Below are 13,650 nucleotides of genomic sequence, written 5' to 3' on the forward strand. Positions count from 1 at the left end.
TACTGTCAGGAAGGGCCACCTTCAGAGGGCCAATTCGATCCAGTATGATATCAGCCTGGTAGAGACAAGTAGTACCAGTGTCCACCACAGTGAGTAAATTCAAAATGAAGTGCTTATTTTAAAGCCCTAGATTAGATGGTGGTTATTACATGGGATTTGGATCTATCCAAAAAATGGTTGACCCAAAAATTTTTTCTATGGGTTTTTCATGTGAAGATGAATTTCTTACTAGCTATGTGACACAAGTCACCTTTTTTCGCCAAAGAAAACCATGTTATCTCAATATGTGAAATTACGATGTTAGCTATAATGTGTTACACAGATTACTGTAAGGGACTGATTTCTCCAGAAGTAATTTGAAGTGGGCTGGTACACAGGGAGGAGGAGGAGGAGGATTTTTACCTACACATATAGGCAAATCTTTGGGAAGCTTGTAGGTCAGTTCATGTTTTAAAAGTATCGTGAGACTTCTGCTTCTGACCAAGATGGAGTAACAGGGCCTGGATTTACCTACTACTTGAAACAATTAAAAAATGGACATTTTACATTAAGCAGTGGTTTTCAAGACATTGGACGACAGGAGACAAAGGATCATGATCCCCAAGAGACGGGAAACAGTTGAGATGAGCCAATGATTGCCTCAGATTATTGCCTTGAAGGAGTTTCCAGGCTGTGGCACAGGGGTTTGGGGGGATGGCCCAGGCCGAGCTTGGTAGATTCCCTGAATTGAGAAGATGAAGCTGAGAATCCAGAAAGATCAATGTGGCTATAGTTCACTGAATGGAGTACTGGAAAAGAGAGAGCTGCAAAGAGAGAGAATTTCAGAGATCTTCAGTTCAAGTATTCAGCTGAGTAATAATCAGCACATATATAGTAGGAAAATACTTGAGGTTAGGGTAAGAATTACCTGAAGAGATTAGAGGTACCCAGTACTCACACAAGGCTAGGAAAAGTACCTGTTCCCAATAATAAGACTAAAAATCCTAATTATTCATTGGGTAATAGGTAGAGTACACAGAAGAGTATTTCCCCAGTAGTGGGGAATAATTAGCCCTAGATTGAGCACTGCTCCAGTCCTGCCTAACAAACCTTAAAAGCAAGAACTGAAAGAATCAAATTGTTTCCAAATAACTGCATCTGAGATCAAAGCTCAATAATACAAAAAAAAAAATCCAATACCCAACAGGTAAAATTCACATATCTAACATCCAATCAAAAATTACAAACCTGTTAGTTTAACATACGAAAATCAGTCAATGTGATACACCACGTTAATAGAATGAAAGTTAAAAACCACATCATCACAGTAGATGCAGAAAAAGCATTTGACAAAGTTTGACATCCATTCATGATAAAAACTCTCAACAAAATAGGTATAAAAAGATACTTCCTCAACACAATAAAGGCCATTTATGAAAATCCCACAGCTAACATCATTATCAATGGGGAAAAACTGTAAGCTTTTTCTCTAAGATTCAGTATAAGGCAAGGATGCCCACTCTCACAAGTTCTATTCAACATAGTACTGGAAGTACAAGCAAGAGCAATCAGACAAAGAAAAGAAGAGAAAGGAAAAAACATCCCGATATGAAAGGAAGAAGTTAAATTATCTCTGTTTGCAGATGACATGATCATATATGTAGAAAACCCTAAACACTCATTAATAAACTGTTAGAACAAATAAATGAATTCAGTAAAGTTGCAGGATACAAAAATCAGCATATAAAAATCAGTTGCATTTCTCTACACAAACAGTGATCTATACAAAAAGGAAATCAAGAAAACAATCCTATCTTCAGTAGCGTCAAAAGAATAAAATACTTAGGAATAAATTTAACCAAGGAGGTGAAAGATCTGTACAATGAAAACCATACAATTCCAATAGCATTTTTCACAGAAATAGAAAAAACAATCCTAAAATTTGTATGAAACCACAAAAGACTCTGAATAGCCAAAGCAATCTTGCAAAAGAGGAGAGTTGGAGGCAACATACTTCCTGGTTTCAAATTATATTACAGAGCTACAGTAATCAAGGCAGTATGGTACTGGCATTAAAAGAAACACATAGATAATGGAACAGAATTGAGAAACCAGAAATAAATCCCATCATGTACAGTCAATGAATTTTTGACAAGAGTGCCAAGAATATACAAAGGATAGTCTTCTCAATAAATGGTGTTGGGAGAATTGGATAGCCACATAGAAAAGAATGAAATTGGACCACTATAGTGCATCACACACAAATATCAACTCAGAATGAATTAAATACTTACATGCAGGACCTGAACCATAAAACTCCTAGAAGGAAATATAGGGAAAAAGCTCCTTGGCATTTGCAATGATTTTTTGGATATGACACCAAAAGCTCAGGCAACAAAAGCAAAAATAAACAAGAGGGACTATATCAAACTAAAAATCTTCACACAGCAAAAGAAATAATCAACAAAATGAGAATGCAACCTAAGGAATGGGAGAAAATATTTGCAAACATATATCAGAAAAGGGGTTAAAACCCAAAATAAATAAGGAACTCATACAACTCAATAGCAAAAAAACCAACCAACCCAGTTTTAAAATGGGCCTCTCCAGCATGCTAAGCTCATTCTTTGAGTTCTCAGAGAAATGTATGTGGAATGCCTTTTTACCCCTATAATTCTAAATAAATGAAATATTAAAATAACGGTTTATAAAGCAGTCAAATGGGATTTTAAGTGTAGGATTTCTTATGAGTTAATCGCAAGTTTTATTTTTTTTAAACCTTAAGTTCAAGTAAGATTCCTCTCTCTTCTTACTGAGTGTCATAGGACCAATTACATCTTAATACATAAGCCCATGAAGGAGACAAAAAATTTCCCAGAGTTTCCAGAAATTAGTTTTTTCCTTTGTGTATGTGACCAAAAAGGAGGAGAGGAGCAAAGGACCTGAATGGACATTTTTCCAAAGAAGACATACAAATAGCTAACAAGTATATGAAAGGTATTCACTATCATTAATCATCAGGGAAATGCAAATCAAAACCACAATGAAATATTACCTCATGACTATTATCAAAAAGATAAAAGATAAGTGTTGGCAAGGATGTTGGAAAAAAAGGAAACTTTGTACACTGTTGGTGGGAATGTAAATTGGTTAAGCCATTATAGAAAATGTTATGGAGGTTCCTCAAAAAATTAAAAATAAGACTACCATATAATCCAGCAATCTCTCTTCTGGGTATATACCCAAAGGAAATGAAATCAGTACCTCAAAGAGATTGCTGTGCTCCCATGTTTATTGCAGCATTATTTATAATAGCCAAGATACGAAAACAACCTGTGTCCATCAATGGATGAATGGATAAAGAAATGGTGGTATATACAACGAAATATTACTCAGCCTTTAAAAAGGAGATCCTGCCATTTGCAACAACATGAATGGACCTGCAGGACAGTGTGCTAAGTGAAATAAGCCAGACAAAGAAAGAAAAATACCGCAGGACCTCATTTATATGTTTTTTTTAATCATTTTTTTTTTTGGCCACACCGCGCGGCTTGCAGGATCTTAGTTCCCCGACCAGGGATCGAACCTGCGCCCCCTGCGGTGGAAGTGCAGAGTCCTAACCACTGGACCGCCAGGGAAGTCCCACATTTATATGTTTTACCTACAAAAAGTTACACAGAACAGAGAGTAGAAGAAGGGTGGTTATGGGGGTAAGGAAGTGGGAGAAGTGGGGAGACGCTGGTCAAAAGGTTGCAAAGTTGTGGTTATGTAGGGATGAATAAATGAAGAAATCTAAAGTACAACATGATGACTGTAGTTAATCATACTATATTGTATACTGGGAATTTGTTAACATGTATATTTGTTACATGTATATGTAAAAAAATAAAATTGAGTAGTGGAAATCACCCAAGCTGAACAGAAAAAAGAAGAAAAGATTTTTAAATCAGGATAGTTTGAGACCTTTGGGACAACATCAAGAGTACTAACATCCACATTATAGAGGTCTCAGAAATTGAGAAGAGAGAGAGAAAGGGGCAGAGAATTTATTTGAAGAAATAATAGTTGAAAACTTCCCTAACCTAGGAAAGGAAACACATCCAGGTCCAGGAAGCACAGAGAGTCCCAAACAAGATGAACCCAAAGAGGTCCACACCAAGACACACTGTAATTAAAAATGGCAAAAAATTAAAGGTTAAGAGAGAATCTTAAAAGCAGTGAGGGAAAAACAACTAGCGATGTACAAAGGAACTCATAACACTGTCAGCTGACTTCTCAGCAGAAACTTTGCAGGTCAGAAGGGAACAGCACAGTATGTTCAGTGTGAGGAAAGGAAAAAACCTACAACCAAGAATACTCTACCCAGGAAGGAGAGATAAAGAGTTTTTCAGACAAGCCAAAGCTGAGAGTTCAGCACCACTAAACTGGCTTTACAAGAAATGTTAAAGGGACTTACATAAGCAGAAAAGAAGAAACCACAGCTAGAAATATAAAAATTACAAAAGGAAGAATCTATAAAAACAGACTCATAGATGCAGAGAACAAATGGGTGGTTGCCAGAAAGGAGGGATGGTGGACAAAATAGGTGAAGGGGATTTAGAGGTACAAACCTCCAGTTATATAAGTCATGGGGATGTAACATATGGCATAAGGAATATGATCAATAATATTATAATAACTTTGTATGGGACAGATGAACTAGACTTATTATTTCATAATGTATGCAGATGTCAAATCATTATGTAGGACACCTGAAACTAAAATAATATTGTACATCAACTATATTTCAATTTAAAAAAAGAAAAAAGAAAAGAAGAAATAAATAGTATAGCTACTGTGGAAAACAGTTTAGCAGTTTCTTAAAGAGTTAAACATAAATTTATCTTAATATCCAGCAATCCCATCCCTAGATAACAACCCACAATAAATGAAAACATATGTCTACACAAAGACTTGAATGTCCATAGTGGCAATATTCATAATAAACCCAAAGTGGAAATAATCTAAATATTCATCAACTAGATATGGTATGTCCATAAAATGGAATACTATTCAGCCACAAAAAGGGACAAAGTATTGACACACGCTGTAACATGGATAAATCTCCATTATGCTAAGTGATACCAGCCACAAAAGACCACAGATTGCATGCTTGCACTTATATTAAGGTTAATGCTATAACATGGATGAACCTTGAAGATACTATGCAAGTGGTTGCCTAGGGTTGAGTTTGGAATGGGAAGTGACTGCAAAAAAATTAAACATAGAATCACTATATGATCCAGCAATTCCACTTCAGGGTATATACATAAGTGAATCCAAGTCAGGAGCTCAAATAGTTATTTGTATACCACTGTTCACAGAAGCATTATTCACAATAGCCAAAAGATGGAAACCACCCAAATGTCCATCAAGGAATGAATTGACTGGACAGCTGCATGTAAATCAATGAAGTTAGAACACACCCTCATACCATACACAAAAATAAACTCTAAATGGCTTAAAGACTTAAACATAGGACATGACATCATAAAACTCCTAGAAGAGAACATAGGCAAAACATTCTCTGACATAAATTGTACCAAGGTTTTCTTAGGTCAGTCTCCCAAAGCAATAGAAATAAAAGCAAAGGTAAACAAATGGGACCTAATCAAACTTATAAGCTTTTGCACAGCAAAGGAAACCATAAACAGAACAAAGAGACAACTCACGGAATGGGAGAAATATTTGCAAATGATGCAACCAACAAGGGCTTAATCTCTAAAATATACAAACAGCTCATACAACTCAACAAAAACCAAACAGCCCAATCAAAAAATAGCAGAAGAACTAAATAGACATTTCTCCAAAGAAGACATACAGACGGCCAACAGGTACATGAAAAGATGCTCAACGTCTCTAATTATTAGAGAAATGCAAATCAAAACTACAATGAGGTATCACCTCATACTGGTCAGACTGGCCATCATTAAAAAGTCTACAAGTAACAAATGCTGGAGAGGGTGTGGAGAAAAGCAAACCCTCCTACACTGTTGGTGGGAATGTAAACTGGTGCAGCCAAGATGGAAAACGGAGTTTCCTCAAAAAGCTAAAAACAGAGCTGCCATATAATCCAGCAATCCCACTCCTGGGCATATATTCAGACAAAACTATAATTCGAAAAGATACATGCACCCCTATGTTCACAGCAGCACTAGTCACAACAGCCAAGACATGGAAACAACCTAAATATCCACTGACAGATGAATAGGTAAAGAAGATGTTGTACATATATACAATGGAATACTACTCAGCCATGAAAAAAGAATGAAATAATGCTGTTTGCAGCAACATGGATGGATCTAGAGATTATCATACTAAGCGAAGTAAGTAGAAAGACAAATACCATGTGATATCACTTATATGAGGAATCTAAAATATAACACAAATAAACTTATCTATGAAACAGAAACAGACTCAGAGACATAGAGAACAGACTTGTGGTTACCAGGGGATGGGGGTGGGGGAGGGATGGAGTGGGAATTTGGGGTTAGGAGATGCAACCTGTTATATATAGAATAGATAACAACAAGGTCCTACTGTATAGCATAGGGAACTATATTCAATATCCTGTGATGAACCATAATGGAAAAGAATATTTTTAAAAAGATTGTATATATATGTATAATGGAATCACTTTGCTGTACAGCAGAAATTAACACAACGTTGTAAATCAACTATACTTAAATAAAACATTTTTAAAAAAATGAATGAATTGATAAACGCAAAGTGGTACATAAATACAATGGAATATTATTTAGCCTTAAAAAGGAATCAAATTCTGATTCATGCTACAACATGGATGAACTTTCAAGACAGTATGCTAAGTGAAATAAGCCAAACACAAAAGATAAGTATTACATGATTTCACTTATTTGAAGTATCTAGAGTAATCAAATTCATAGAGACAGAAAGTAAAATGGTTGTTACCAGGGGCTAAGAGTAGGAGAATGGGGAGTTATTTAATGACTACAGTTTCAGTGTGGGATTATGAAAAAGTTTTGGAGATGCATGGCAGTGATGATTGTACAACAGTGTGGAACTGAACTGTACAGTTAAAAATGGTTAAAATGGTAAATCTTATTATGTATATTTCACAATAAAAAGCCAGAAAGAGATGCTGTTATTAAATGATACTGTCAGATGATTCAGTTTAATATGCTCAAAATTAACTTCTGAGTTATCAAGAGATTGAGATGTGTTCCTCTACTTTGTAATTGAGTGAAATCATGTATTTTAATGGTTTGGTGAGTTTGTTGATTTTTGCTAAATTTGTAATGATATTGTCTGGAACTACATTCATTTGTAAAATGCCTGATGGTAAAGTAACCAGTGAAGAAATTCTCAGAGAACTGAAAATTTATTATTGAGCATGGTTTTAACTGGGAATATTAACACAAGTAAGGCTGACAGGAAAAAATGTAGGAATGGTTGACTGCCAGTAATGCTTGAATGCACAAGTATCCGTGTTTGTAATTCACCAGTAACATCTCTCTTCAAAAGGTTTGCCTCTTAATTTTTTTTTTTCAGAATGTTCAATGGGATGGTAAAAACTCAATTATTTTTTAGAAAATATACACACATAAAAAACAAGTCGACCTCTTCCTGTTTATAATAAAATAGAAGCTACCTTGGAGCCTTTCCACACAGAGGTACTCTGGTTTCATTGAGAAAAGAGTTTTGGAACTCAAGTATTAAATTGCTGCTTTCTTTTAATGGAGGCAAAAAAGATGTCACAACAGAGGGTAAAAATCTAGATACGGTATTGGGCATAGCTCACAAAATTAGCTGACTGACCACTTATTTTTTCAAGGTCAAACAGTCTATCAGTAACTGCAAGGCCATTACTTTAAGAAAAGCAAAAAGAAATGCCTTTTACTGCATGTGACAAGATCTGTGTCATGAAAATAAAGTTGATCACGGGGACTGGGAATTGCTTAATGCTATTAGCTCGTATTTGTTATGAAAATCACAGCATGATGGTACATTCTATTTTAAATTTTATTAATGACCTGCTTTCACCAGGGAACTCCTCTTGCCACCACACCATAAAGCTTTATTCATTTTATCACTCCCTTCTGATAGGTTTGTTCGTGTCACCCTGTGTGCCTCTGGAATATAAACCTCCCTAGGCAATCTTTTCAATTCGTTCATTAAGTAAACCTACAGCCTAAAGTCCTCGCATACATTTAGATTGTGATTATGTATCCCTATTGCAATAATGCAATAGTTCTGAAAGTGCAGCTCTTCAAATGAAAAGCAAGCAGTGTAATATGTAATCATGAACATCAGGTGTCTGTAGGTGCCAGGCACTGTGATTGATATTTCATATCGGAGGAGAACTCAAAATTTTAAGTCTTAACACCCATTGTGAGGCAGGTGGTATTATTCTCACTCTACAAAAGAGAAAACTGAGGCTTAGAGAGGTTAAGATCAAGATCACACATCAGGTGGTAGGACAAGGATTTAAACCCCAATTTTTTTTTTTTTAATTTTGTTTTTTTACTTATTTATTTATTTTTGGCTGTGTTGGGTCATTTCTGTGCGAGGGCTTTCTCTAGCTGTGGCGAGCGGGGGCCACTCTTCATCGCGGTGCGCGGGCCTCTCACTGTCGCGGCCTCCCTTGTTGCAGAGCACAAGCTCCAGATGCGCAGGCTCGGTAGTTGTGGCTCACGGGCCTAGTTGCTCCGCAGCATATGGGATCTTCCCAGACCAGGGCTCGAACCCGTATCCTCTGCATTGGCAGGCAGATTCTCAACCACTGCGCCACCAGGGAAGCCCCCAAGTTTTTTGTACTGCACTTATGCTTTCACAGATATGGGTTAGACTTAGGGCTCATCGGCTATGTAGGGAATTGTCCCTACATTAAATAGTCCTAGCTAGCCACAGCGTTTTTTGTTTTGTTTTGTTTTGGTTTTTAGTCCTGATTTTTGTTGTTTTGTTTTGTTTTTGCTACTTTCTTGTTTTCTTGCCATCAGTTATTAATTTTTATTGCCGTTAGAATGACTCACTCTAGCAATCTTTTCCCCTTACTCTCTTTATCATTTGTAGTATCTTTAAAAAAAATTCACCAGGTTTGTTAGAACTTCAGGTAACAGAAAACAGGCAGTGAGGAAAGGCAGGGACACTTTCTTCTGTGAGATCTGAATGGAGGTGCTGACACAACTCTTCTGTGTTCTGAGGAGCATTGTGCGGCTTATTTGTATGTTCTAGGCTAGTTCACCTCAACTCTTCATATCACAAACAGAAGGGGTGGATGAATATGTGTGAATAAAATAAAAATGTGTTGGCAGGTGTGCATATAAAGAAAAACTGAGATGGAGAAAACATCTTAATTCTTATTTTCTATAGGTCATGGAGAACATTGAAGAAATATCACAGTGAACCCAAATCACTGCTTTTTGTTACAAAGGCAGAAAATGAAACACCAAAAGGTAAAAGAAATTAAACAAGTTAATCCTTCTTTGTTCTCTAAATAAGACTGAAAGTTATCATACCCTGAAACACAGTCTGTCCTATTGCAAGGTATGTGTGTTTCTGTCACGTATATTATTAGTTCATTTGCAGTCAGTAAATAGGGGAGTAATATTAATCCTATGTGAAAGTTGCATTGGTCAAACATGATTTTTCCCAGTAAGCTAATGTGTTGGGGCATCCAGAGGCAAACTTTCTCACAGCTAAGGAGAAACTTTTAGCAATGTATGAAGACCCTAAGAGAAAAGATGAAAATCCTAATTAAGGGCAAGGAGTGGCTTTAGTGGCTTTCACTGTGTTAAGCTGTCTGGGAAAGCTGCAAGTACAGGTAAGGCATGAAGACATTTCACCCGGTGATTAGAAAAAAAGCATTGATTGATGAAGGTGAAACCACACAACTTGTCTCAGGACTTAATGACTCACAGGTTCTTTATGTCTGTGCAGAAGGAATTCAGTGAGGGACAAAGTGGGAGGTAAGAAGTGGATTTATTAGTATAGGATGCTTGTGAAGGATACAAGTGGGCAGGCAAGAGAGCTCTGCCCCAAGAACTAAGTGGGCTACGTTTTTATAATCAAAGGAAAAGTGGGAAGTGGGAGAAGACCACCTTCTTCCACATTCTTTGAGTAGACATCACACTTAACATCACTAGCTCCTCCTTTGGGTGGGGCAGAGGAGTTTTTGACCCTATTTGGTCAAACGGGGACTGTCATGGTGCTATTCAAATCAGCAGAAGGGTGGTAACATAGACTAAAATATGTTAAATCATCTCAGATTTCAGTATGAGGGTCTTCTACTTTGGAATGCCACCTTTCCCCTGTATTCCTGTCCTTGGTACATGCTCAGATGCATGTCCTAAAGATCATTATCTTGCTGACCTTGACCAGCAGGCTGTAGGCCTTGTTTTTTCACTTAATGGCCTGGGGCATATCTCATGCTTTTATTGCATGGTTTCATTGTTAAGACCTGTTTTGTTTCATAGTGTTCTGATTGCTTTCTTGAGTGTTCATTAGCTTACAATGGTCTCCCGAAGTTCCCTTTGTGTCTATAATCCCCTAGTGGGACTTCTAAAACTACCTGTGTAACTATCCTGCTCTATCCCTATCATTGGCAGCTACCTTTAGATCATATTTTTAATATATTGATGAAAATCGTTTCTCTATGAGAAGCAATTGATTTCAAGGATCTATATCTGAAAGAAACACAAGCCCAAAAGTTTAAGTATACTGAAGATGGACTAATTTGCAGTGCAGATACTAGTGGAAATTTAGGATTCTAGTTTTTGTTACTGCTCAGGTTACAAAATTCCAAACTTATTTTCCCCAAAAGGCTTTTAATTTTAGGGCATGATTTTGCAGAATGTGAGGTTTTCACCTTATTAGGAGCAAAATAAAGAATTCATTAGGCCAGAACAGTTTCTTCAGTTTTTCCAACTGTGTAGTTACCCTGAAATATAATAGAAAAAAACCAATGGCAACTTTCAGGACGTATGAAGAGTTGTGGAGTAGCTTGGAGCAGTGGGAGTTCTGAACACCAAAGGTCTAGGCTAGTAAATGGTTGAGGCAGAGGAGCAAGCTCTGGCCAAACGTAACAGCCCACCTGTGAACAACTTCCCCTTCAAGCCAGTTTCTCCACATCCTTGCCAACACTTGTTTTTGTTTGTTTGTTTGTTTGAATAGCCATCCTAATAGGTGTGAAGTGGTATCTCATTGTGGTTTTGATTTGCATTTCCCTAATTAGTGATGTTTAGCATCTTTTCATGTGCTTATTGGTCATCTGTATATCTTCTTTGGATACCTGCCTATTCAAGTCCTTTGCTTATTTTGAACTAGGTTGTCTCTTGTTGCTGTTGTTGCATTTTAGTTCTTCAGATATTCTGGTTATTAATCCCTCAGTTGGTACACACTGACTTTTCCCAACAGTCTAGCCCAGTGTGAGCACTGTGAATTGAATCTGTCACTAGTGCCACTGATTCATTCATTCGCTCATTCATTTACCCATCATTCACTTACAACTAATACATATGAGCTTGAGACACTAGAGTATACAAAACGAAAAACCCTCATCGAATTTTTTAACAGACTATTTTTTTAAAAGTTACAGATTTATAGAATGATTGAGAAGACAGTGCAGAGTTCCCATATACTTCCCTCTCCCATACAGTTTTCCCTACTATTAAACATCTGTGTAAAATGTACTAGTGTGCTACATTTGCTAATATAAATGAAACAATTATAAATTAAATGAAACAAATGAAACAACGTTAACAAAAGTCTATAGTTTACATTAAGGCTCCTCTTTTTGTTATAGTTTTATGGATTTTTGACAAATGCATCATTTTATGTGTCCACCACTACAGTATCATGTTGAATAATTTCACCACCCTAAAAATCTCCTGTGCTCCATCTACTCACCCTTCCCAATCTCACAGTGATAACCACTAATCCCTTTACTATCTCTATAGTTTTCCAGAATGTCATATAGTTGGAGTCATACAGTATGTAGCCTTTTCAGACTGTCTCCTTTCACTTAGCCATATACAAATTAACCTTCCTCTGTGTCTTGTGGCTTGATAACCTTTTTTTTTTTAATAGCTAGGTTATATGACTTTTTTTTGGTGGTTTAAAGAAGTTTTTATGGTAGAAAAACATAGATAAGATGTTCCATTTTTACGTATACAATTCAGTGGCATTAATTATATTCACACTGGTGCAACCATCACCACCATCCATCTCCAGAACTTTCTCATCATCCCATACTGAACACTGTACCCATTAAGCAGTGACTCCCCATTCCTTCACTCAACACCCTGGTAGCCAACATTCTACTTTAAGTATTTAAATATTCTCAGTACTTCATGTAAGTAGAATCATGTATTTGTCCTTTTGTGTGTGGCTTATTTCACTTACCATGTCTGCAGGGTTCATCAGCACTATAGTATGTATCCAAATTTCATTCCTTTGTATGACTGAATAATTCCACTGTATGTATCTACCACATTTTGCTTATTCATTCATCAATCAATGAACATGAGTCATTTCACCTTTTGGCTACTGAGATAATGCTTCCATGAACATACATGTGCAAGTATATCTTCAAGCCCGTTTTCTGTTCTTTTGTATAAATACCCAGAAGTGGAATTGCTGAATCAAATGCTAATTCTGTATTTAATTTTTTGAGGAACTGCCATACTGTTTTCTACAGCAGCTATACCACTTTATATTCCTAGCAGCAATACACAAAAGTTCCAGTTTCTCCACATACTTGTCAACACTTTTTTTCCCCCCAATAATAGCCACCCTAATGGGTATGAAGTGGTATTTCATCATGGTTTTGATTTGCATTTCCCAAATGGTTAGTGATGTTGAGCATTTTTTTCACGTGCTTATTGGCCATTCTGTATCTTCTTTGGATACCTGTCTATTCAAGTCCTTTGCCCAGTTTTGATTTGGGTTGTCTCATTGCTATTGTTGCATTTTAGTAGTTTTTTATATATTAATGGACATTAATCCCTCATCAGATATGTGATTTGCAAATATTTTCTCCCATTCTGTGGATTGCTTTTTTCACTCCGTTGATAGTGTCCTTTGATACATAAATGTTTAATTTTTGATGAAGCCCAGTTTGTCTGTTTTTTCTTCTGATGCCTATGACTTTGGTGTCATATCCAAGAAATCACTGCCAAATCCAAAGTCCTGAAACTTTTCCCCTGTTTTCTTCTAAGAGTGGAGTTAAGTCTTAGGTTTAGGTCTTTGATCCATTTGAATTAATTTTTCTATATGGTGTTAGATAAAAATCCAACTTCATTCTTTTGCATGTGGATATCCTATTTTCCCAACACCATTTGTTGGAAACACTGTCCTTTCCCATTAAATGGTCTTGGTGCACTTCCCCCAAATCATTTGACCATATATGTGAGGATTTCTGGATTCTTTATTCTTTGATTATTGTAGCTTTGCAGTAAAATTTGAAATCAGGAAGTGTGAGCCTTCCATCTTTAATCTTTTTCAAGATTGTTTTGGCTATTTGGGGATCCTAGATATTCTGCTTATTTTTCTATTTCTGTAAAAAATGTCATTGAGATTGTGAAGTGGATTACATTGAATCTGTAGATCACCTGACATCATACCAGTATTAAGTCTTCCAATCTATGAACATGG

General features: G+C 36.4%; 1 protein-coding gene across 1 annotated transcript in view; it reads left to right on the forward strand.

The window, feature by feature from the left end:
• NRG4 (neuregulin 4) overlaps positions 1 to 13,650 on the forward strand; it is a 128,574-nt gene that overhangs the window by 107,381 nt on the left and 7,543 nt on the right. The window contains exons 7-8 of the mRNA XM_082387083.1: positions 10 to 89; positions 9,370 to 9,452. Of these exons, the coding sequence (XP_082243209.1) occupies positions 10 to 89; positions 9,370 to 9,386 (97 nt within the window). The 3' untranslated portion in view covers positions 9,387 to 9,452. The remainder of the gene's footprint in view (positions 1 to 9; positions 90 to 9,369; positions 9,453 to 13,650) is intronic.

Source organism: Balaenoptera borealis (genome assembly GCF_965194805.1).
Source record: "Balaenoptera borealis genome assembly, chromosome: 3".
Classification (NCBI taxonomy): Eukaryota; Metazoa; Chordata; class Mammalia; order Artiodactyla; family Balaenopteridae; genus Balaenoptera; species Balaenoptera borealis.